Source organism: Equus caballus, chromosome 9, assembly GCF_041296265.1.
Source record: "Equus caballus isolate H_3958 breed thoroughbred chromosome 9, TB-T2T, whole genome shotgun sequence".
NCBI lineage: Eukaryota > Metazoa > Chordata > Mammalia > Perissodactyla > Equidae > Equus > Equus caballus.
Window position 1 is genome coordinate 63,916,140 of NC_091692.1, and position 26,639 is coordinate 63,942,778.

The 26,639-nt window shown below is 38.7% G+C and overlaps 2 protein-coding genes across 3 annotated transcripts in view; one reads left to right on the top strand and one right to left on the bottom strand.

Annotated features, from left to right (window-relative positions):
• The window catches only part of SLC25A32 (solute carrier family 25 member 32), a 36,188-nt gene extending 23,248 nt beyond the window's left edge, over window positions 1-12,940 (bottom strand). For both annotated transcript variants that reach the window (XM_005613240.4, XM_001494337.6), the window contains exons 1-3: window positions 12,481-12,940; window positions 3,361-3,511; window positions 913-998 (exon numbers count right to left, since the gene is read on the bottom strand). In XM_005613240.4, coding sequence (XP_005613297.3) covers window positions 913-998; window positions 3,361-3,511; window positions 12,481-12,940 — 697 coding nt within the window. The remainder of the gene's footprint in view (window positions 1-912; window positions 999-3,360; window positions 3,512-12,480) is intronic.
• Window positions 12,941-13,074: 134 nt separating this feature from the next.
• Window positions 13,075-26,639, top strand: part of DCAF13 (DDB1 and CUL4 associated factor 13) — a 31,184-nt gene continuing 17,619 nt past the window's right edge. The window contains 5 exon segments of the mRNA NM_001309279.1: window positions 13,075-13,230; window positions 18,323-18,522; window positions 19,100-19,207; window positions 22,913-23,002; window positions 24,730-24,885. Coding sequence (NP_001296208.1) covers window positions 13,161-13,230; window positions 18,323-18,522; window positions 19,100-19,207; window positions 22,913-23,002; window positions 24,730-24,885 — 624 coding nt within the window. The 5' untranslated portion in view covers window positions 13,075-13,160.

Consider the following 26,639-nt stretch of genomic DNA (forward strand, 5'->3'; position numbering starts at 1 on the left):
AAAAAGTTCCTCATGTGATTACTGAGAGGCCAATTAAAAGGGAGATAGAAATGTGAAACACTTTCCCTTTGAGGGGTGAGAACAGCAAAGATGTCCTGGCTCCTGAACAGTGTAGAGAACAGATGCAAGTCCTGAGAGCAAACTCTGAGAAGGAGGTATAGATACTGAGGAGCAGGACAGAGTATAACCCAGAGGGCTGAAGATTAGGGAAAAGGACCAGGAATTCAGCACTTCAATAATCTGTGCATGTGCCCACATACATCCACCCCAACTTTACCACGATCTTCCTCAAATCTGTTCAAAGTAGCTACTATACCTCAAAAATTAAAGAACTACGTAATGTAATACACATTTTACATTCTTAAAAGTGACAATTTTGTAAAACAAATTCTTCTGGTTAAGTTTCTCATTTGTTGAATTTCCTACATAGTCCTTTATTCAATGAATATTTATTAAGTCTTGTTGTGATTCAGGTCTCTGCTAGGGGCTGGGTATTCAGTAAACAAGGTATCAAAGTATGAGCTATAATTTGTTTTCCCCTTCTGAATATTATACATACATGAATATTATACAAACACGAGGCAATTAAACAAGGCTACTAAATTGTCTAATTTGAAAACTGAAATTATACTTTAACTGAAGAAAAACTATACTGAATCCTCTTAAACTATTAGGGATTCATAACTTTTCTAAATTTTACTTCCCTTTGTGACAAATAAAATTGTTCAGATTGATACAGAATAATCAATAAGAATACCTGCTTTCTAAGAAATTTCACACGATAACTGATTAGCATAGTTAGATGAGCATATTTAAACTCTGGTGTTCAAAGGAAAAGCGGCAAATAAAATAAAAAACAAAAGTGAAAATCAAGTTGGAAGTTGACGCTTTATGTTTCACACACTGCCTTACCAGCTTCAGCAGCTGAGACGAGGTATTCTGTTGCTTCTAAACGGTCAGCTCTTCCTTCTGTCTTATAAGATTTGATGGCATTGTAACTAAAAGAATTAAACATGAGCAGTTTGATAAATATTTGAATAGATGTCATAAAGCAGTAAAGTCTGTTCTGAAATGTGTGTAACTTAACAACAGCACCCCAACAGTAAAAGTCAATGCATAATGCAACCAAAGAATGAGACCTCTTCAAGAACAGATTTGCTGGAAATGGTTTACTGTAAGATTATACCACCCCTCCCCCTAAATGTATATGGCTAGCAATACATATGTAAAATATTTTAATCACACATTCATCAATTAATGAAAAGGACAGACAGGAAAACTGGGAGGGGGAAGGGTGGTGTAGTGATTGGGCAGACAAAAGGAAAAAAAAGGCCCCTGACAAATATGCGCTCCACAGCTATGTTCAGGGACTACGGTTGGCAATTCTGATAGATAAAACACTCAATGGATCCTTCCTAGCAGAGTGACAAGGACTGTAAGCAGCACACAAGTAATCATAAAAAGGCAATACAGACATCATCCTAAGAGATTCAGAAACTATGACTGAGATTACTGAAGGCTTTGTGTACGGAGTGGCATTGAGCTGGTATGGAGAGACAGGGACAGTTTCAATAGGGAAACAGATGAGTACGAACAAAAGATATAAAACGGGTGGATGGGAAGACAAAAGTTTAGCCACACTGAAAGGGCAGAATGACATTTGGGCTTTATTTGGCAGAAAATAGAGAGCCACTAAATGTTTCTCAGCAGGGGAGTCCAATCAGCCTATTCTAACTTCAATTTCCACTTTCTACTTGGAAGAAGACAGCTAAATAAATCCTTCCAAACTTTACCAATACCATTCTACCATGAAACAAGCATATTGTTTTATTGTAAGAAATTCTCATCACATAAACCTTATATTCACATGATTTTGTCCTTAGAAACTCTTTGGAGAAGCTATACAACTCTGAAATTCATAATAGAATAAGTTTTATACATATAGTTTCATCCATCTAAGTATGTCTTAGAACTGAAAATAAGAAAAATATTTAAGCAATACTAAAGCTGAATTTTATTTTGCTTTCACTTAAATATTTTAAGATTGAGGGGGCTGGCCCCGTGGCCGAGTGGTTAAGTTCAAGTGCTCCGCTGCAGGTGGCCCAGTGTTTCGTTGGTTCGAATCCTGGGCGCGGACATGGCACTGCTCATCAAACCACGCTGAAGCAGCGTCCCACGTGCCACAACTAGCAGGACCCACAATGAAGAATATACAACTATGTACCAGGGGGCTTTGGGGAGAAAAAGGAAAAAATAAAATCTTAAAAAAAAAAAAAAGTATTCTTTCTATTAAAAAAAACATTTTAAGATTGATTTGGATACTTTATGACAAAATAAAATATATGACACAAAAGAGAAAAAGGCAAATAAAACAGGTATTAATATTTTCCTAAAAAATGCTATCTATTAAAACAAAGAAGGGCTGGCCCAGTGGCATAGTGGTTAAGTTCACGTGCTCCACTTCAGTGGCCCGGAGTTTGCCAGTTCGGATCCTAGGCACGGACCTACATACCACTCATTAAGCCCTGCTGTGACAGCATCCCACATAGAAGGACTGGAAAGACTTACAACTAGGATATACAACTAGGTACTGGGGCTTTAGGGAGAAAAAAAAAAAAGAGGAAGATTGGCAACAGATGTTAGCTCAGGGCCAATCTCCTCCCTTGCCGCCCCCAAAAAAACCCCAAAGAAAAGCCTCCCCATTATGGATTCAGTTTCAAATATCAGAGACATGCTCTGGGCAGCAGGTGCTCCTCCACTGAAGTGTGATGATGCTTTGTTCCTTTGTACACTCGGTAAGTTGAATGTGCCTGCCACAGCTGCTTTCTGTGGCTCCTTCAGTAAGCATGCAATAGCTGTTATTTCAAATGGTGATGATACCCGACAGGTCAAAGAGTTAGGAAATGAATGAGCTAAGAAGATGATGGAGCAGGTCAAACAAGAGGTAAGAAGGACCATGTCTCAAACTCTTTCAGCCATGCACTGGCCTTTACTTTGTGTTCTCAACAGGGATCTCCTGTGGTACATGTTCTTATGAGGACCCCAAGATCTGTCCTCTTCTGCTTTTCCAACTTCATTATGAATCAAATGTATTTTGTTAGGGCATCTTCCTGAATTCATCTCACAGAAATGGCTTCTCTAAGACTGTTTCTCCATCTCATCTTTTCACTTTTTTCCTATTAAGACCTTCCTTCCGGACCAAATGCCTCTGATAATAGCTGACAGAGAATGAAATAAGACATTTCTGACCCTTCCAATTCAGAGAACTGAAATCTTGCCTCATCAACTGCTATGTAAAAAAATCACTAAAACCAAAAATTCCTTTTACTCAATACTGTAGAGTCTCCTAGATCTACTCACAAGAAAAAGTAGAGGCCCCAGGATAAACCAGCACCCCACACATTTGGGGTTACTCCTTGGTAAAGTCCCCGTAGTCCATCAAGTTTCCAAATGGTGGTCAAGCAATGCAAAATTCCTTTATATTTCGGTCTCAGTTCCAATCCATCACTGACTGCAGTAAAGGATACAAAAAGTTAGGTGAGAACAAAGTTCTAGTTCTGAATCACACATAAACATAGATATCACAAAATCGGTCATATTAAGGAGATAAAGTCAGAATAAAACCATTTTTAGGTAGAGAAAATTATTTTCCAGGGTTATTTAATATTTCAAAATTAATATATTCATGAATTTACCCAAGTTCTAAGTGCTTTGAACACCCTCAATAAAACCTCCTGCCACGTGAGGAGTGGCAGGAAAGAAAACATGGAGGATAGCGTAAACTTTTTTCCTTGAAATTCTCTTTCTACCCTCCCCACCAACCAAAATCAGAAGAGAAAAACTATCCTTCCCTTCCACTGCTTTCTTACTCTCAAAAGTTTTAAATTAATAAAATAAGGTAAAGTGAAAACTAAGTTACATTATATACATGTTATGTTTCTTAAGGGAAATTCAAATCTGTTTTGGAAATTTAAGAGGTAACACTTAATTGACTAAATAACTTTAAACTTCTATTTCACAAAAGACTCTACAAGTAAGATATTGAAAAAAAGATATTTGTAGTATAGAGTTAATATATCTAATATACAAGAAGTATCTGCAAATCAATAAGAAAACAACAAACAGCCCCTAAGAAAAATGGGCAAATTATATGAACCGTCAATTCACAGAAAAATACACATAGCCAAGAAGCATTAAAAAGATGTTCAACTTCATGGATAAAATACAAATTCAAGTAAGGCAGCTTTTTTTTTGCCTTCCAGATTGAAAACAATTTTACAGTTTGTTAATACCCAGTGTTGGTGAGGGTGTAGGGAAATAGGTACTTTCATGCCCTTTTTGAGAGTTTAACAGTATCTAATAAAAATTTAAATGTAATTATCCTTTGACCCAGCAGTTCCATTTCTAAGAATATACCCTATAGGAATATTAGCCCCAATCTACAAAGATGCACATAGAAAGATGTTCACTGTAGCATCTTCTGTGGCAGGAAAAGCTAAACCAATCTCAATATCCATCAATAGGGAAATGTTTAAAAACAAATTGTGATACATCTATAATATGGACTACTCTAGACATTTTAAAATATTGAGATATGTAGAAAAATGTCCGATTTCACTAAAATGCATATACTAGTTTGTTTTTTTTTTTCCGAGGAAGATCAGCCCTGAGCTAACATCTGCCACCAATCCTCCTCTTTTTGCTGAGGAAGACTGGCCCTGAGCTAACATCTGTGCCCATCTTCCTCTACTTTATATGTGGGACGCCTACCACAGCATGGCTTGTGAAGCAGTGCCACATCTGCACCCAGGATCTGAACGGGCAAACTTTGCACCACCGAAGTGGAACGTGCGCACTTAACCGCTGAGCCACCAGGCCAGCCCCTATACTAGTTTATTTTTAAATCATCCTCTACAACTACATATGTATTTTTTATATATGTTAGGGTATGCCTAGAAAAAGGACTGGACTGAAACACTCCATATGGTTAATAGTAGCTACCCACAGGGAATGAGATTAGCAGAGGGTGGTTGGAGGCACAGAATGATAGAGACAACTCAACAATACAAATTAGAGGATGTAAACAAAGATGACACAGTACTTTTGTAATAAAATAAAACAAAGCAGCCCTAGGGAAAAGATTTTTAAATTTCAATTTATTTCTGTTATCCCTCACCTAAGAACATTTTCAGATGCTTTACATCTGCAACTGAAATAAACAGAATAACATTTAAAAACCTTTTCTCAAGCAATAAATATTAAACTAGCATACAATCATTAAAAATGGCTTTTAGGGGTCCAGTCCCATGGCCTACTGGTTAAGTTTGGTGCACTCCGGTTTGGTGGCCTGGGTTTGGTTCCCGGGCGCAGACCTACACCACTCTTCAGCAGCCACGTTGAGGCAGCAACCCACATACAGAACAAAGGAAGACTGACTGGCACAGATGTCAGTTCAGGGCGAATCTTCCTCAAGCAAAAAGAGGAAGATTGGCAGTGGACGTTGGCTCAGGGAGAATCTTCTTCAGCAAAGAGAAGAAAAATTTGGCTTTTTAAAAAGCAAAACGTCTATACCGTAGAAATTTTACAAAATATAGAAAGGAATAAAGAAGAAGATAAAAATCACCCACAAAGCCACCACTCAGAGATGACTGCCCTTATTGTGGCATATTTCCTTTCTTTTTAGTCTGTGGATATAAATCGCAGTTCTCTATCTCTAGACCAGAGCTTTTTGTTGATCTTCAGATCTACATAGATATATGCAGCTAACAAAAGTTGTAGCTAGATATTTTGCTTGAACATATCCAAAACTGAACTACTTTTCTCCATCTCTTCCAAAGCTGTTCTTATTGTAGTGTTGTGGATGGATCAATATATGGCACTATCATCTACACAGAGGCTCAAGTCAGAAAACTGGGGACCATCCATGAATCTTTCTTCATCCACATCCTCTTATCAATTAAAAAGTCCTTTTGACTCTGCATCACAAATCTTTCCTGGACCTGTTCACATCACTCAGTTCGCACGATCACTATCCTACTTCAGGACACCATCATTTCTCAAGTAGCAAGAGAATTTAAATTAGTCTTCTTGCCTCCACTTTTGCTGCTCAGCCCCTGACTCCCTCCTCCCCCCAACTTATTACACTGCAGGTTGAGTAATCTTCCCAGAAACAGGCACCTCAAAAGCGACTTACCTACTTAAAACTGTTCTATAGCCCGTAAGCTAAAGAACATAGTCCTTAATACAGTACAGAAGACCCTCCATCACGCACGTCGGCCAAGAGCCTCAGTCTTCTGTCTATTCTCTCCCTGCATTCAATGATGCTGCCTCACTGAACCTCCTGCGAAGCACCTGGCTCACTGAAGTCTACACTTTAAAACACCTGATGCTACAATGTTCAACAACTTTCAGTTCTCATATAGTCTCTGACCTTAAAGCTTATGTAGAGGTTATTCCGTCTGCCAGGAATGTTCTGTCTTCTCATTCACCTACTCCTTCACACAGCTAATTCTGATTCCTCTTTCAGGTCTCAAGTTTAATAATCACTTCCTTTGGGGATTGCTTTCCTATCCCCTAGATGAGGTCAAGTTTGCTTTGGCACCCTATTCTTTCTCTACCATAATAAAACACTTTATTGCAATTACTAGTTTTTTTGTTCAATTATTCTGGCTTCCCAGTAGGAAGACACTCTGTGAGGGCAGAGACTACTACTTCTTCACTGCAATATTTCTACCCCAATCATAGTGCTTTGTACATTGTAGGCTCTCAATAAATATTTGTTCAATTAATATACCCTGAATATCTTCTGTTTTTCTTTCCAGACCCACTGTCCACCCCTCTCTATCACATTCTGCCCCAGAAGCCTGACTTTGCCTTCTAGCTTCTAGCTGAGTTGGACTAGTGGGGAGCCCTAGTAGGAGATCAGAGGGATGGAAGAGAACAGATGCAGGCATTTATCTTCCAGCTCCCTTCCTATGAGGTTGCCTTGGGCAGGCTGTGTTCTTCCACCCAAGGTCACAGTTCCTCTCAAGGTGGCCCTCTACGATTCTCTCCCCTTGTCCTTTGGCTCTTCAGGTGGCAACAGTCTAGACTGTTTCCAGCCCCAGAATACTGCAGTATTCCTTGTGGTTTTCCTATGATCTGCTCACATCTTTGTAAACAGTCCTCGTAAACAACCCCCACACCTAAGAATAATCCTATTTTGAATGTGCCTTCTTTTTCCTACAGGGAAATGGAATGAAAGAGAATGCCAAATTTATAATCTAGATTTTTTTTTTTTGAGGAAGGTTAGCCCTGAGCTAACATCTGCTGTCAATCCTCCTCTTTTTGCTGAGGAAGACTGGCCCTGAGCTAACATCCGTGCCCATCTTCCTCTACTTTATATGTCGGATGCCTGTCACAGCATGGCTTGCCAAGTGGTGCCTTGTCCGCACCCGGGATCCGAACTGGCGAACCCCGGGCCACTGAAGCGGTACGCACTTAACTTCTGCGCCACCGGGCCGGCCCTATACTCTAGATTTTTATAAAACTGGCATTTTACTATACTTAGTTTGTACACTGCTTTTCCCCCTACTTAAGAGTATATTGTGGGCATTCCTCTGTTATTAAATAGACTTCCAAAAAGTAAAAGATTTTATAAAAATGACGTGATGGTTTTCTCTCATTGATATCTCATTTGTAGCATCACTCCCCTAGTTGGCATGTGAATTGTTTCTCATTATTTTGCTATTATTAAAAGGTCTCTAGAGAATATGCTGTACAACAATTTGTACAAATTCTTATGTCACTAGAATTAACTATTAGAAGGGGAATTGATATGGGCCAAAAGGTATAAATTTAAGGTTACAAATACATACTGAAAGTGCCCCCCTGAACGTTTATACAGATTATAGTACACTAGTCATACCAGCATGCCCAGTGCACTGTCCCCTTGCCACTACCTTACTGTGCATAATGGAGCCTGGCAAAGAATCCCTGACTGTTTACCATAGCCAGGCAAAGGGAGAAAAGTCAATTTCCTTCATCATTAACCTGACAGTGTTACACCATGAAACGAGATTAAAGTACACTAGGCTTTGTCAGAAGAACTGAGTTTGATATCCAATTTCCCTATTTAGCTATACAGTCTTAATCTTTCTGAGCTTCAGCATCCTCATGTATAAAACAGGGATAAATATCACCTACCTCACAGGTTGTTATGAAGTTTATACAAGATAATAAATTTTAAAGCAAGTAACAGAGTGGCTCTCAAAATATGTTTTGCTGTGTACTTTATAAACTTTCTGGTGCTTCCCTTGGATTTTATGTTTCTCATTCTCCTGTGTAAATTTTTTCTTCTAAATACTTTTCATTTTCCTTTCAATAATCTCAAAACACAAATTTTCTCTTGAGGTAAAAAACAAAGCAAACCACACACACAAAAAATCTTTGCTTTTCATAGGTAAGAATCAATGATTTCTCTATTATTTTGAGAAGTCACTTAATCATAGGAGTATTAAGTATCTCAGTAATAGGCAACAACATTCCATACTATATACTTCCTTAAAACTATAATCTTATCTACCGTATCATAAAGTTAGGATTAAATCTTTAATTTTGAAAACTATTCATTTGTACATAAATTTTATTTTATAAAAAGATAGAAAAACTATTTATTGACTCATCATTGCCAGGCAAAGGGGGAATATAAACATAAGTAGGACACAAACCCTGACACTGAGGAAGACATAATTTTCAAGGGAAAATAAACAAGCAATCACATTACAAAGTTATGAGCACTCTGGTAAAGAAGTGCCATAGGAACACAGAGGAAACACCATGAACGCTGTGTATAGAAGGGAGAGAGGAGAGGCAGCAGGTGATAGGGAAAGTGGGAGAGAAGATGCTAGGGCAGAGCCTTGAAGATTGATCAGAAACTTGTCTGTGGGAAACGGAGAGAAAGGTTTACCTCTAGACAAGTGCAACAGCTGGAGCAAACACATGGAAGCATCAGAGTGCCTGGCACTTTTGGGGAGTACACTGGGGATTTGGTATAGCTGAAGCGTACAGCTGGTGGAGCGAAGGACTTGGTAGGAAATTAGGCGAGAAAGAAGGGCAAGAGCCTGTTAGGGACTGAATTGTTTCCCTCCCAAATTCATGTGTTGAAGCCCTAAACAGTGCCTCCGTATCAGTTAAGCTTCTGGAAGAGAACTACAATCTCAGCAGGGGCTTTCTCACCTCCAGTGCAATCTGTTTGGATCCCCATCCATTACAGCAAGTGCTCTAGTTAAAGACCTCCAAGTGCACTTTAGGAGTCCTCTCTTTCCTACTAACCCTTGAGCAGCACCTGACACTGTTTACCTCCTAAAACACTCTTCTTTGGGCTAGTTTCACACCACACTCTCCTGATTTTCCTCTTACTTCTTTGGCCAGTAATTTCCTTTGCAGCCTCCTTCTCTGCTGCCCATTCTTTAAATGTTGATTTTTATAGGCAATCTTAGCTGCAATCACCACCCCTGTGCTACGGTTTCTACATCTTTAGCCCTGATCTCATTCCTAGCATCTAGACCTGGCTTCCATTTTTACATGGCATAAAAGATGTGTCAACCTGGCAGCTTCTTAACTTTCTGGAATCATTCTCATTTCCAACCCTAGCATTTTACCCTTTAGCTATACCAGACTACTCACTTACGGTTTCACACTGACAGCATATGTTATGGAATCACACTTCCTGGGTTTGAATCCCAATTCTAATACTTAACTGTGCGACCCTGAGACAGTTACTTGATTACTCTGCGCCTGAGTTTTCTCATCCATAAAATGAGAAAAATAATAGAACTCTAAAAATCACAAAGGGTTAAATGAGTTAATACATATAAAGCCCTTAAAATCAAGTCTGGCACATAGCAAGTATTAGTTTATTTATGTTACTGGGTTTTGCAATACTATATACATACAAAACTTGCCATTCCTGTTACCGGACTCTACATTTTGGTTCCTCGATCAACTTATGGATTATTGGGTTTTCAGGTTATTTTCGAAAATTACTATTTTTACACCTGATTCACATTCTTCTTTGTTGGGGCTCTGTCTCTCTTATCATTCTTGATGACTTAAAATTACATCTTAAAGTTAGAAGGGGCCTCAACAATCACCTCATCTGACGTTTCCACACAATACAGAAATATCTTCTAACTTCTGTCATCCAACCTCTGAACCACTTCCAGTCATCACCAGTTTCATTTCTGAGCACCACCACTTTGCCAGGCCAAACTCTGCTTCTCTGTAATTTCTGCCCAACCTCTGTTTGCCCTTTAGATCAACCCTCAATAAGGCAGCTTCCTTTCCCACATGGCAGCTTTCTCAATACCTTAAGTAACCTCCTACCCCTGCACTAAACTAATTTCTCCAGTCACTTCTCACGTGAAATGATTGCTAATCTTTCTACCACTCTGGATACCTTCAAGTTCCAATTTATACCTGAATTCACTGAAATATTCCAGGTTACGTTTAACGGTACATTCAAGACTAACACCTCCTGTTATGAGATATTACAATTTTATTACAAGGGCTTAAATTTTATGAAAGCACAAAAATTACAGCATTAATGCTGACGGCCAATCAACTATTTTGATTTCAGTTACTCATCTTCCTAAACTTCCCTCTTTCCTATGACCATTTCACAGCCGCACTTTATTATTACAAAGTCCTGCTTTGACTCCTAGATCTTTAATTTTGTCCTCCCATCCAATCTCAATCACTTTATCTGTCACCTTAGTCCTCCTGGTCTCCTAACACTCTCCTCATTTCATTAACATTGCCAATCTTCTCAGGTACCAAGAATTCCCTTTCTTCAGGCACGGTCTGCTTCACAGCATTGTCTTAAACTCATTACGCCAACGACACTATTCCTCAATGATCATCTCAACTGTCACCTCTTCTGCTCCTGGACAAAATGCTGAAGGGAGACACCAAGTCATACAGGCCTGCACTTGCAGCCAAGTCCAGAATTCTTTTCTTCATGTTCAAGATGCTGTATACTAGAGATTCCTAGAGGTAGTATGGTCAGTGCTTAAGTGCCAGAAGGTTCTAGGGTCAGACCACTTGGGTTCAAATCCCAGATCTACCTTTACAAACTTGTGACTTGGGCCAGTTACTCAATTTCTATTATCCCCATCTGTATAACTGGGATAATAAATTCACAGGTTTGTTCAGAGTAGTAAATGAGATAATGCATATACAGCTCTTAGTGCATTGCCTTGCTCCTAGTAAATGCATCGTAATTTTTATTTGTGCATGCATCATAAACTCCACGGAAATTATATGCCTTTGTGGGTTTTCTTCCAGGGAATAATTTTTGCTGATTTTTCCTTCATAGGAAAATCCTTCCTTCTTGCGTCCTCTCTGGCTGTCAAAATATTGCTCCTTCTTTGGGGAACCTCAAGATCTAATGCAACCTTTACAGGCACAGATACATCTGGCCATCAGCAATTTATAATTTTCTTGATGCTCCACCACTACTCATATTTTGGTGTTTGGATTTATTCCATTTTGCCCTTCATTTTATGTTATCTAGAATTACGTTTTATATGACTAAGTCTCAAGCCCCAATTAAAACTGTAAGTTCCCTGAGGACAAGAACTTTGTTTAGGTTCTTGTGTACCCCATACAGCAGTCTACAAACATTACAAGAACAAGATCTATCAGGTGAATAGAATTAATTTGACTCCTTAAGAATAAACCACGTCTCCAGATCTAATTCTCAAGGCAGAACTTAACTTGTAGCAATAAGAAAAGCAAAATGGTAGAAAACAGTTTACAAGTAAAATGATCAAAGACCTTCTTCAACACTATCTTTTCCAGAACTTACTGTTGAGTTTAACTTCTAAAGTACTTTAATTTTAGTATACTTAATTCACTTAACTCAATGCACTTAATTCGATAAACCTAAATAAAAAACAAAATAATATTTGGATTCTAGCTACCTATTACTTCACAGGACCTTGTACCACACTAGAGACGCCAAAAAACAAGAGAATCCCATCCCAAACCTATTCCTAACTACCTGCTGAAGATTACACCTACCCAAGCACTTGCCTTTTCCCCTTGGCCGTGCTGCCAAACACGTGGCTACCCTAAGATTTCAAAGTACCTCGAAGGGTGAATGCTTTGCACGTGTGAGGGCTGAGCCCTAAAGTGTGACAATCTCTTTTTTATTTTACAAATCAGGCTCTGAGTCCCACAGTCTACACCAATAACGACTTGTCTCAGACTTTTCTCTCCATCCCTTAAAATGGGGAACGGGGGTGACGGCGGCCACACCCTTTCACCAGGCTCCCTTCCCTCAAATCTAGTTCCAGGTGTGCCCGGAAAGACAGCATCTTCTTCAATGCTCGCTTGGCAGTGTGAAGACGCAGAGGAGAGCAAGGCTTCCTTTTGCGTCTTTATCCCCCAATTCGGGGTGACAGCAAGAAGGAACCCAGGGTCTGAGCGGGCTCTTACCGGCGAAGCGGATCTTCACCAGGTCAAGAGGATGCAGCGCGAGGTTGGACAGGACGCCGCCGCTCACGCCCGCCACCAAGTTCTCGTACCGGACGTGGCGGAATACCGTGCTCCACGCCGACGACCCGGACGCCGACTGGCCCTGGCCCGTCATAGGCTCGGGGCCCGCTGACACCACCGCGCCTAGGGCGGCGGAGGTGGGACGAGATGCAGTGGCCGCCACCGTGGCGACGGTCGCCGCTCTGAAGCGGAACCGCGGGGCGCGAGCCCACTTCCGGGACCGGTGCGCGGCCTCAGACGCCGGGGCACAGGAACGGAGCGGAGACCGCGGCGCAGAAGGAGCGTGAGAGCAGCGCAGGCGTAGGGCACGCCGGCGGAGAGCGCGGAGGCGGGGCGTCCGCCGCCGCCGAGTCCCCGCCTGCCTGGCTCGCCGCGGTGGCCGGCACCGGCAGAGGGACATGCACGGGAGAGCACCGCTGAAGAACCGCCCCCAGGCAACCTCTGTCCGCAAAACTATGAAGCGCCGCAAGGTCCAACTGAAGCGGCCGGTTTCCACGCCGTGGAAGTCACGTGACAGGAAGCAGCTTAGAAGAAGCGGAAGTGGCATGTGCCGGAGGAGGTGGAAGTAACCCAAGCCCAGAGAGAAAGGCTCGTGGAATCGGGGAGAGCCGACAGCCAAGATGAAGGTAAAGATGCTGAGCCGGAACCCGGACAACTATGTCCGCGAAACCAAGCTGGATTTACAGAGAGGTGAGACAAGTTGGGAGGGAGGCCGCCAGCCTTGGGTCTGGCCTCAGCTTCCACTGAGTAAAGCTGCGGGGAGACTGGCACTTCAGTCTCGTTCTTTCCCTGTTCATTTCGCCAAGGCAGACTTTGGTGGATAAGGCCGTTGCGGGACTGGGTAGTGGACTTCTCTTCAGGTCCTTTTTCTAAGAACTTGCCCTAGTGGTAAATGGAAAAGTTAGCTCTCTGGGGAATGCTTCCGCCTCCTGGCTTCCAGGTGCTGCTCTCTCATTGTTCTTGGATTCCTCTTGTGGAAAAGCGGAACTTGAATGAGCCAAACTCATATTTTGAAGGATTTAACAATGAAATAGGCTTCTTTAAGCCTTCCTGCTGCTCTAACTTGTGGCCACTTTACCACTTAAAATTACATACTTCTAGATGTGGGAAGAGACATAGGTGAAACCTAAAGCCATCAGTTTTCTCTTATCAACAGTTGAAATTGAGAATGGATAAAATGAAATTGAGTTTTATTTATCCTTACTAGTCTATTCCCCTATTAACATGTTGACTGCTTGTGAATTAAAGCTTGTGATATCTAAAATGACGAGGGACCAACCATATGTGAACAGAGTATTCTGAATGAAGAGTATAAGAAGTTCAAAGGCCTTAAGGCAAGGATGAACTTAAGGCATAAAAGAAGGGTCAAGTTATCGGAGTTTGAGTAAAGGATGAGTGATAGAAGATGAGGCTGGAACAGTATTTCGCTATTTTGATTGAGTAGTAGAGGTTGTCAACATATGTGTGAGCATTGCTAAGGAGTAAATATATGACCTCTACTCAAAACATGTTTACAGGTTAACTAACAAGACAGTAAAGTTTCTAAAATATGAATTAGGTTATGTCGCTTGAACTTGACATCATCCCTACTCCTTGAACCTGGTCCCATCTTCTCTGGTTTCACCAGTCGATGCTTTACCCGCAAACAGCTTGCATTTGCCCTTGCGAATCTCAGTGCATTTCAGACATTTTCTTTCAGGCGTCCTGTGGCACACACCTTTACCAATTTCTCTCCATCCTCTGGGAAGCTTTTTCTGGACAATAATTTTTCCATACTTATCTCCTGCAGATACCCTCCACCCCCATTTAAGCATCTTTCTTCTATGCTTTATCACATATTTTTACACTAACATCAGAGTGCTTATCTTACTGTCTCATGGTTATTATTTTGATTATCAGTCTTTCCCATCAGACAGCTTACAGAGGGGAAGAATCGTGTCTATTTCTATATACAGTGTCTTTAGACAGCACCTGGCACATGGTAGGAGCTTCATAAATGTCTGTGTGAAGGAATGAGTGAGTGATTGACTCGTCATAGAATCTCAATGTTAGGTTATTAGTCATCTGATCTTGTTAAGGGTCTTATTTTCTATAACATCTACCAATTTCTTTATACTTTCTGATGGACGTGTTAATGGATAGCAAAATGGAAAAATAGAAGTATTGGAGCTCTGTAAAACATAAAATTAGAAAGACGTTTGTTATCTTCCTTTGTCCTTTCATCCTTATCTTGGTTAGGTGATATTTCCTTGTAAATTTTGTGCAGTATTCAGATATTTATTTGAGTATTCTGATTCGTAAAACCAAGGTGGGCATCTGGGAATCTGTATTTTTAAAACTCCTTTGGCACTTCTGACACAGCTGGTTAACATACAGATCTGTGAGAACAGCCTACATAAATATATGACATAAGTTTGTTAGCTGTGATATCCTCATATTCTTGTGGCATATGGCGGGTGCTCCATATATATTTATTGAATGTCTATTGTTGACTGTATGAATTTAGAGGGGAGCATGATTGTGGTGATTTGAAAAGCTTTATAGAAGACACGAGATTTAAGCTGGATATTTTTAAAGGATTCATAGGGTTTAAATAGGATGAATATTGGAGTACATTCTTGGTAGAAGAAATGGCTTCTGCAAGGGCTCAAGAGTCGGAAATTGCAAGGCAGTTTTAGATGACAGTGACTAACCAGTTTGGCTGGAGCTAAGTTTCAGAACGTACTACTTGAAGCTAAAGAGGTAGGTTGAGATCAGATTGTGGAAGACCAGAAAGGAGCTTGAACATCCTTGCATTGGTCAGAGGTCTCTAAAATGAAGAGGCTGTCAATTGCAGAATGGAAAAAAACAATGAATACTTCAATTTATGTTTCTTATATTAAGAAATAATCTTTACTTTCATAAAACTTGCATTGCTACTGACATCCTCATTTTAGCTATACATTAAATACATAGTCACAGGCTTTCTGTGGTACTTGAGGTATCCCAAGAAAAGACTGGAGGGTTGACAAAGGTGTGCCTGCTTCTGCCTTCAGAATATTGCAGCATATTACAGTTGACATTTGTTGGGGAATTCTGTTATTTCAAATAATAGAATCTTTATAATAATTTGAAAGGTTAAGGAGATGGACCATGAAAATCTTTTTTCCTGCAGAGATAATATCGTTGTAAAGTTCTTAGAAGAGCTGTGGAACGTAGCCATGAATTAAGCATTTTTAAAATTAGCTAAACTTTTTGTGGCTATGAAGACTGGGTAGAAGTTTTTATTTTAAAAATAAAAAATATGTAACTTGCTACTTTAAGGTCCATTTTAATGATGAATGGTAAGTGAGGAAGTGATTAGTTTTCAAAAAATCTTGTACTATGGAGAGATCATTTTGAAAATGTATTTGGAAATGTTTCCATCATTTAAAAATTTTTGTACTGAAAATGATGAAAGTGTCATGTGTAAGAATTCATTTTTGCCAATATAAAAAAATTGGTAAAGAAAATGATCTACCTTGTTTATTTTTTAATTTTAATGAAAAAATACTTTTCATGTTGATAATTTTAATGTTAAAATTATTATTATTTTTAAAGATTTTATTTTTCATTTTTTCCCCAAAGCCCCCCGGTACATAGCTGTGTATTTTTAGTTGTGGGTCCTTCCACTTGTGGCCTGTGGGATGCCACCTCAGCATGGCCTGATGAGCAGTGCCATGTCCGCGCCCTGGATCCGAACCAGTAAAACCCTGGCCTGCCGAAGTGGAGCACGCGAACTTAACCACTCGGTCACAGGGCTGGCCCCAAGGTTAAAATTATTAAAATGCCAAATAGTTGTAAGAACAGTTATTGACATCAGAGTAGATGGAAATTTTCTAGACATACTTCAGAAATAACCTTTGCAAAACTGGTAGATGGGACTGAAAATTAAATATACTAGACATAGCCAACTCTTGTATTCTCTTTGGATCTGCTTGTACGGGCAGTCCTAACTTTTTACGCTTTTAAGTGAACCACTTCCACTCTTCGAGAGGTTTACAGTGACTGAAGTCACGTGTTACCTCAAAACCATGCAAAACGGGAAATTGGTTTCAGTATGCCTGTGGTCCCAATGACATGGTACTGTGCACAAGTGAGTTCTGCCTGTGTCTTTTTCAGCTATGATATCGCTTAAAACCAAAGATTAAAATAAACTAAAGTTGAAACCTTTGAATCACTCTATCATATTGTTAAATTGAGTTTTTTTTTTTAAACAAGCATCTTTAGTCATGTGTTGTCACTAAATAAATATGTGTATGTTGAGGGAGAGAAGCCTGCTCAAAAACTCTGTTACTAATGGGGCACACAATCAAAGGAGTTTGCAGACTACCACTATAGGGAACCTTTGAAAGTTTTTGACCGTGGGAGTGACATGTAAAAAAGCTGTGTTTTAGGATGATTAATCTGATAATAGTGTAAACTGCCACCAAATAGAGTAGGATGGTATTACAGTAGTCTAAGTATAAAGTAATAAGGTCCAGAACTAAGTTATAGAAGTAGGAAAAGAAAGGGAAGAATAAATAAGTATTTTGAAGACAACAGAAGTAGGACTTAAAGTTTTGGCATTGGGGAATGTGGAAGATGGAATACGTAAGAATGACTAACGTTTGAACTTGATTGAATGTGAGATGTAGTACCGTTAACAGGGAGTGAGAAAGAAGAGACAGCAGGCTGAAGGCATGGGGTAAGAAGATGCATTTACTTTTAGACATTGAGGGTATTTTAGACATGTGAGTTTAGAATTATTTCCTAGCATAATTATTAACTGAGACAAGATGTTTGGCAGCATAGCATAATAGTTAAGAATATGGGTTCTGGAGCCAGACTACCTTGGTTTGAATCTGGCTCCATCACTTCATAGGCAGATTGCCTCTCTGTGCCTCAGTTTCCCCATCTATAAAGTGGAAGATAGTAATAGAACTTAACCCAGAGGGTGCTGTGGAGTTTAAATGAGTTAATATAAGGTATTTGGAACAGTGCCCAGCACATGGTAGACTCTCTGTGTTTTTTAAGTAAGCAAATAAACATGGAAAGTACTCGATAAATAGTAGCTGTAATCATAACCACCACATTGTGTGCCTGTCAGTGCAGTACTGTTAGCACTGGAGATTGATAGTGTTCCCTGCCCCACAGGAGCTTAGAGTTCAGTCAGGCAAACGTGTATTGTGCCCTTGTTTTGTGCTAGGCGCTCTGCTAGGCATGAGGAGTACAAATGAAGAATGTAGCGGAAGCCCTGCCCGTGAAAGCTTACAACCCTGTTGAAGAGTGTAGTAGGACATAGAAAAGGAAAAGTCGTATGTATATATCAAGTCTCCTTATTTTGCAAGATGTGTGCATTCTATGATTTTCTGGTAATTTTGGAAAGGTTTCTGGACAAAAGGTCTTCTACTATTTTTTTTTTTAAGATTTTATTTTTCCTTTTTTTCTCCCCACACCTCCCTCCACCCCGGTACATAGTTGTGTATTTTAGTTGTGGTATGTGAGATGCCGCCTCAGCATGGTTTGATGAGCGGTGCCATGTCCACGCCCAGGATCCAAACCGGTGAAAACCTGGGCTACTGAAGCGGAGCTCGCGAACTTAACCACTCAGCCACCAGGCCAGCTCCCAGGTTTTCTACTTTTGTATTCTTCACAGTTTTAGGAATAGAACAGCGTCTCTAATAAAGGGTTATTTAATAAGAAATTGAATGGTAAGCTGAGGAAGAACACAGGAAATATTAAATGTGAATTATTTTGCTAAGAGGAGTCATTCTTATTTCAGTTCCAAGAAACTATGATCCTACCTTACATCCTTTTGAGGTCCCACGAGAATACATGAGAGCTTTAAATGCTACCAAACTGGAACGAGTATTTGCAAAGCCATTCCTTGCTTCCCTGGATGGTCACCGAGATGGAGTCAATTGCTTGGCAAAGCATCCAAAGAGCCTGGCTACTGTCCTTTCTGGGGCATGTGATGGAGAGGCAAGTGTCATTCTAAACTAAATCTTTTAAACTAAAAATATGTATATTAGAAATGTTCTTCCTTTAGTTTTGAGTTGCTGTGGGTTTTAATTGGTTTGATTTCATTTTTCTATGTCTTGTTTGCTTTTAATTTCAAAACTAAATTCTGTTTGAATTAATAACTTTAATTTCTTATCTAAACCTAAGAAATTAAAAATGTAGTAGCCTAAGGCTCAATTTGACCATAAATAATAAGTTATGTTTACAGTAAAGATATTTTAAGTGTGAGGTGTTTGCACAGAGAATGTTGTTAATGATTCAACACTTAATTATTTCCCACTCTAGCAAGGAAAGAAAGCTTTGAAACACTTTAAACTAGAATCAATAGATATTTAACAGATTGAATTTTCTGCTTGTTGATATACTTATCCATATGCATTGCATTATTTTAATTCAGAGGGTTTTGTTTTTAGCTGTCTGGTAGGGAGATTCGTAGGCTTTTGAGTGTTGAATTTATTTTTCTTGGAATGTGCTATTCCGGCGCCTGAATATTTTATATTTGTAGTTCACTGAAATTTCCTGGTATGCTTTATCATAGGTTAGAATTTGGAACTTGACTAAACGAAAATGTATCCGTGCACTACAAGCCCATGAAGGTTTTGTACGAGGAATATGCACTCGCTTTTGTGGGACTTCTTTTTTTACTGTAAGTATAACGCAATTAAGTCATTAACTCTTTTCAACATGTATAGAACTGAGCTAGTTGAATATTTTCTGAGTTCATTTATTTGTTCCAGGGCCCTTTTGGAGTTTCAGAATGCAAAATAACTTACTAAAACCCTGAAAAGTACTAGTTTTCTTTATGTAATCTAGCTTTCCTGATACTTTTTGATTTTTTTATAAAAATTGCTTAACATATTATTGAACTAATATTTATAGAACACTGAGAAGTGGGATTAATGCAAAATGAGGCTAGAAAGGTATTTTGGCTTACTCTGAAGGATTTTCAGTGCTAAGGATGAATAATTTGTACTTCATTTGTTAGGCAGTATTAAATCATTGAAGGATTTGTGTGTGTATGTGTGGTAAAATATACATAACATAAAATTTATCCTTCTAACCATTTGTAAATGTACATTTTAGTGGCATTAAGCATGTTCACGTTGTTATGCAACCATTACTACTATCCATCTCCAGAACTTCTTCATCTTCCCAACTGAAATTCTGTACCCATTGTACAGTAACTCCTTGCTCCCCCCTGCCCCCAGCCCCTGTTAACCACTGTCCTACTTTCTGTCTCTATGGATTTTGACCATTGTAGGTACCCATAGAAGTGGAATCATGTAATATTTACCCTTTTGTGTCTGACTTATTTTACTTAGCATAGTGTTCTCAAGGTTCATCCAGGTTGTAGCATGTGTCAGGATTTCTGTCATTTTTGAGACTGAATAATAATCCATATGTATATACCGTATTTTGTTTATGCATTCAGCTATCAATGGACTTTTGGGTTCTTTTCCACCTTTTGACTTTTGTGAATAATTCTCCTATGAACATTGGTGTACAAATATCTGTTCGAGTGCATTGAAAGTTTTTTAACAGGAATGACAGAATCTAAACTGTGCTTTGAGACGATTAATTTGACAGCAGTAAGTGATCAGTTTGGAGGCTATTTTAATAATATGAGTAAGCAGTAATAAGAGTCAACACTGGGGAGTGAAATAGTGGAAAGCAGTTCTTAGGTTTAAAAACATTTTTGAGGTTTGATAGGCTTGACAACTGAGGCGTGCCTAGGAAGATAGTGGCTCCTATCACAGAAATGAGGAAGTCAGGAGTATCAGCAGGTTTAGGAGAGAGTGGGAATGGGAAGGGTATGGTGTGATGAGCGGGACTGCCAATGGGCTATTCAAGTGAAGATGTCTATCGGACCTTTACAGGTGAGAGTCTGCGGCTCAGGAGGGAAGTCAGAGCTAAACTTAGCATCATCAGTACAGAATGATTGAAGTCATTGTGTGGCATCACTGGGGGAAAATGAGAGGGAAAATGTAGAAATACAGAGCTGTCAGGAAAATAGCCTTGGTGAATGCCCCCACTCTAGGAAATGAGAAAACTCAACTCTAGAGGGCTAGAAGAACTGGTGATTTTTTAAAGAACCGGTTGTGTAGCGTGCTGGGTGCAAAAGCCAGACTGCAAGGGAATAATAAAGGGAAGGGATAGCCGCCTTTAAATATTTGAAAGATGGTCATGTAGAAAAGGAAATAGACTTATTTGTTGTTTCCTAAAGGAGCATTAGGAATCGATGTTAATGTTAAAAGATTTGATTTTGGTATCAGGAAAAAGCTATTTGCTGTCAAAAACCAAAGTAGGCTACTTTGCAAAAGTATTTAGTTGCTTCTCACTAGAGGGGTGCAGACGAGCTCAGGACCCTGTATACTGTATGTTGTGGAAGGAATTGGGTGGGAAGTTGCAGCAGACTACAGCTAAACTTCTTCCAGTTGGTTATTCTTCTGGTTATATCCCAACCAGAGGTTTTACTGTTTTTTTAATGCTTATAATAAATGAAGGCTGAAAATGTTTTGTATTCACTATTCATTTCTCCTTTTCTTCAGGTATTTTTTAAGTAATGTTTGCATGAGTAGAGATAAGACACACGTGAAAACTACTTGTTGGCATAATTTCAGCACTTAATGTTTCAAAAAATACTTAATATACAATGTTGGAAAAGATAAACATTTATTACCTAAATTTCATAGTATTCCTGATATCCCAGTTCGTGGTACCATCAGGTTCTTTGGCTTCCTCAGTCTGGAGGTGAGGTAGTCTAGCCAGGCACGTCTTGTTTGGCTCCTCATTTCTGTGGAACGTTGTTGAACGTTTCTCAGGATGGATAGTGTACTAAGGCTTCTACTCAATAGAGTGTATAGAGCAGCTTAGTCGTTTACAGGCAAGGTCAGTCTTGAGCTTCAGACACTATTTATCAGACACTTCATTGAAAGAAAGAGTCTTCAGGGAGGGCGTGCTCAATGACGATTTATCCTGTCTTCCAGAATATTGACATATTTCATTGAGTCAAGCCAGATCAGCCAAGACCTCAGTACCTAGATTACATCTTACTGGCTCCCAGTAGAATTGTGTTTCCAGAATTTTGTTTTGGTCTGATGCCAGTAGCTCCGCCACCGCGTTGTTAATAAGATAAAACCCTGTTTAATACTTTTAGTCTATTATAAATATGTTCTTAAGGGTTCTATTTATTAGCATTCTCAACAGAAGAAATTCCTGTCTGACCTTAATATCAAAACTTCTTTCCTAATCATTTATCTATTCTAATGTCATGGGCAGTGTGAATTGTTTTGTGGGAAGGGTTTCTCTTTTTTAATTTGCTGCAAGAGAGGAGCTAAATTTACACTCCTCCCATAGATAAATACATGTCTTTGTTAATATTTTTATTTAAAATGTCAATGTGGATTGTATAGAATATAGAAATGTACAAAAAACAGAAAGTTAATGTATCCTGTAACTCTACTTTCAGTTAAAACTAGTGCTTTGGTATATATACAATTGTTCAGCATCACGTATATGATTATTTTATATTTTTAACTCCAAACCAGGTTATATTATGCATTGTTTTGCAGCTTATTTCACCTAATATTTGGAACACATCTGCCACATTCCCAAGTCTAAATGACCCTAGTTTGTTACCTCACCTTGATTTGGGCTAAGGTGCCAGCCGTTCTACCCACCATGGCCTTTTTACCATCTGTGCAACTGTCAGCACAGTGAAAAGGCAAATGATGTCTTTACTAACATTATGAAAATAGCTTTGACCTTGTGGACCCCTGAAAAGTTCTCAGGGTCCTACAGAGGTCTGCAGTTCACAGTCTGAAAACCGCCAACTTAATAGTTTCTGGAGTTTTGTGTCATGCAAAGAAGGACTTTATCTTTGCCACGATTATAAAAATGCCTTCCCTCTAATATTTTCATGTTTATTTCATTTTTTACATTTAAAATTATCTAGAATTTTATTTTTTATACCAGACGTCCAATTGGTTCAACTTTCTAAATGATTAACCTGATATTGCAATACCATTGTATTGCAATCCATTTTTCTCTTTAATTTGAAATGCTATCCTTATGGTAATAAGCATTTTTTGCCATATTTATGACCTAAATTTGTTCCTACTCTTATTCTTCTTTTGCTCTACTCATACTCTTTTATTTTTAATTTTATATACTGTATGTGTGTGTCATAAATCTTTAACAACGTAAGATATAAATGCATCAATAAATATGATCCTGGAAGAATACAGTATGTGTTATTTTTAAAGCTGGAGATGTTGGTAATTTGTATATGTTGGCAAGCTTATAATTTATAACTGTTGTTCTTTATCATCATCATCATAAATATTTCTAGGTCGGTGATGACAAAACTGTGAAGCAGTGGAAAATGGATGGACCAGGCTTTGGAGAAGAAGAAGAACCATTGCATACAATATTAGGAAAGGTACATACTTTGTCTATTAAAATTCTTCTCTTTTACTTAAAATTATTTTATAATTTTAATTTCAGAAAAAGAGGTAAAAAAGAAAGATTTTAGGTTGTAATAATTGACCTAATTTAAGCAATATTTAATGCAATTAAGGTCTTTTGCAGTCAAAGAATTTGAACAGTTCTTCATTGTTCATTGTTATAGAGTTCTATTTCTGTTTTTAGCTAGAGGATGCAATAAAACATTTCCTATAGCAAGGCCATGGGGAGAAGTCTATAAGGTAAAACATTAGGAAAAAATAGCACTTCGGCTTCTATCTGACTTTTATCATCATAGATCTTAGACAAAGCTCAGAATTTCTTTCTTGAAAGAATCCTTTAGGAAATGAAGAAATGTAATAAGATGATGCTTTTTGTATAAATCCCATATATGTTTCTTACATTATTCTGCAAATCAGATGATATGGTTTAGTTATATTTTAAGTATAAATCAGAATGTTTGGCCTACCCATGCTTTAGACTGCTTATATTTTGATATTAAGCGAAATTCAAAAATTAGATTTAATCTTTAAATGTATGCGTTTTCCAAATCATTTTTTCATTTCAGTATTATAGTTAGTACATATTTAGGGTCTGCTTTTTTGGGTTTCAAAAATTCTAAATGTTCTTAAAGGGTGGGGTATGAGTATGAGAGGGAAATCATTTGCAGGTGGTAAAAAATTAGTAATTCCTAAAGCAAAGTTGGTTTTGTCTTTTTTAGATGTGTTTTCTCTAGGTGTTCCAAAAGACTTTTGAGATACTTAGTCTTACCTCTGTCTCTGTGGTGTTGGTGATTAATTCTTACTGTGGAAAAGTTTGTAGGACTTGCCTTCATGAATAGAAAACAATTAGAAACCTTCTGATGCCATTAAGAGCTCCTAAAAGCTTTAAGTGTTGGCTAAATATTTCCCTTTAATTTACTTTGCAAACATTTTTTTTAACGTATGGTACAAAAGCAGACTATAATCTGGACCTAAATAGGTTAATCACATATTTTAAGTGAATAATAGCAAATTTATGAGATTTTGTTGCTTTTAACAAAATTAGCAATCGCCTTCACCAATTTTATTTCTCCCTTTAAATTTTAATTCAGTTGTTAGTGTCTGTGTTTCTGCCCTGGGAATCAGTACTTCATGTGTTAAATGTTGAAGGAAGGTTTTTAGAAATTGCCTTTGCATTTCATTAATTGGTTCCAAGATCCTTCAATACCCAATGATGATTTAAAAATTACGTCATGGGCTGGCCCGGTGACATAGTGGTTAAGTTCGCGCACTCTGCTTCAGCAGCCTGGGTTTCGTGGGTTTGGATCCCTGGTGGAGACTGCTCATCAAGCCGTGGGTGGCGTCCTACATACAAAATAGAGGAAGATTGGCTATAGATGTTAGCTCAGAGCCAATCTCCCTCACCAAAAAAAATAACAACATACAAAATAAAAATAAAAATTACTTCAATGACATGTATTCAGACTTAATTAAATGCATCCCATGTTACCATTTTTCTTTATTCCCACAGTGTGTAATAAGAAACATCACTCGTTATAGTGCTGTTTTCTCCTTTAAGAAACGGCTTCAAAGAAGTTTCTTTGTGAATGAGATTTTTTTCAAAAAAAAATGAGAATGGAGATAAATATATTTGAAATATCATCCTGTAGATTTGAAATAGTAATGAAAAGACCCGTCTATAACAACCTCTTTGCTTTCAAAGACAGTGTACACAGGAATTGATCATCACTGGAAAGAAGCTGTTTTTGCCACATGTGGACAGCAAGTAGACATTTGGGATGAACAAAGAACCAATCCTATATGTTCAATGACCTGGGGATTTGACAGTATAAGTAGTGTTAAATTTAACCCAATTGAGGTAATGTTCCTTTTTGAAATATTTTCTGCTTATTGTTTCCTTATTATTTAATAACTTCAGTTCTGTTTAGGAAACTTTTGAATGTGATATAAGAATTTTCTGAGTTTTAATGGTGTTCTGGCATTTGGTCAGTTTTCCAAATTATATCTGAGTTCTGATACCCTTGGTCAAATCTCGACGTACTTGCCCACAGTTTAGTCGCATATTCCAGTGTTAAGCACCGTTAGAGGAGGGTGTGGGCATGTGCTCCTGGGGGTGGAATTGAAGCAAAGACTGTGCTGTGAAACTTCAGTTTTACTCGTGCCTTCAACACTCATGTTCCTCAGATTACATCATTGTATCTTTAGGAAAAAGTTAATTTTTCTTAACTCTCCTGGAGGTCAAAAGGATCACTGAGCATTGTTTTCTCTAATTATTTGTAAGTGACAGGGGCACCAATGCTTCATAATAATATGCACGATTATTATTGTACCACATGATAATTAGTTACAGTTACGTTTTTCTTTGCTCAGAAGTCTGAATTGTGATTCCTAATTCTTTCCAAGTCTAAGGGGAGAGTTGGAGATTGGCCACTACTTATCATTTATTTAGGTCTGAACTTAGGAAAGGAGGCTGCCCCAAAGGCTAAGCTAGCCCTTGACCTCCAGATCTTTCCCTGATCTTTTTCTTTTTTTAATAATGATAGGTGAACTCATTGCTCAGAAGACTCCGTAAGGATGTCTTTTCCTGCAGAAAGAAAGGGTAATTTTGCTGCTTTTAGATTTTGCTGATTTTGGAAGTTATTAGGAGAGTATCATGTTAGATGGTATAAAAGAAAGTCTTGCTATGCAAGTTTTATGCTCTCAGACCTAAGCTGATAAACGGAGGGAAGAAAGGTCAAAGGAGCAGGGTATAGAAATAGTGGGGTGTGTTGGAACATCTGTGCTGCAGTGCCATGTAAGCTTGGCCTTGTGGCCCTGCTGAGAAGTCAGTCAGAAGACCCCCTTCCTGCCCCCAGCACACTCCTGCATACACACTTCTGGGAGAGGCTGCAGGTCTAGAGCAGGGGTTGGCAAACTACCGCTGTGAGCCCACTGCCTGGTTTTTATAAGTAAAGTTTTCCTGGAACACAGCTGTGGCCTTTTGCTACGTATTGTTGGTAGCTGCCTTTGCACTACAACTTTAGAGTTGAGTAAACACTATAGAGACCATATGGCCCTCTAAAATACTTAGTCTCAGTCCCTTTATGGAGGAAGTGTGCTGATCCCTGGTCTGGAGTATCTATCTCTGCTATATCTTCCTCACTCCATCCTCCATCTCCTTTCCCTGTGTCCCCCTTGGTTGTCAGAGTAAGGTGAGGCATGAAAGGGCAAGCCGGCTTTGCAGCGCTGGGCCAAGGTGATGCTAGGCTACAAACAAGCGCTTTGTGGGAACATTTTATGTCCTACTTGGTGTGGAGCTAAGCTGGAACTGTATTTCCTGCCAGTGTCCCTTTGCACATGCCTTTGACCTTATACAAGTCACACTTTCTCTCTGTATTTGTTTATTTTTAAAATGAGATTAATTATGTCTTTCAGTGTACTTCATAGGTTTGTTGTGAGTGTGAAATGTGATAATATATGTGCATATTTTTAAAAGGTGCTACCCAAATTTAAGATGATGATGTTATTACTATTTAAAAACAAAACAAAACAGAAGGACCAGATATTTATTCCTACCTCTCTGAGGAATAAACAAAATCTTTTGCTTCTCTATTTTGATGATACCTGTGTCAA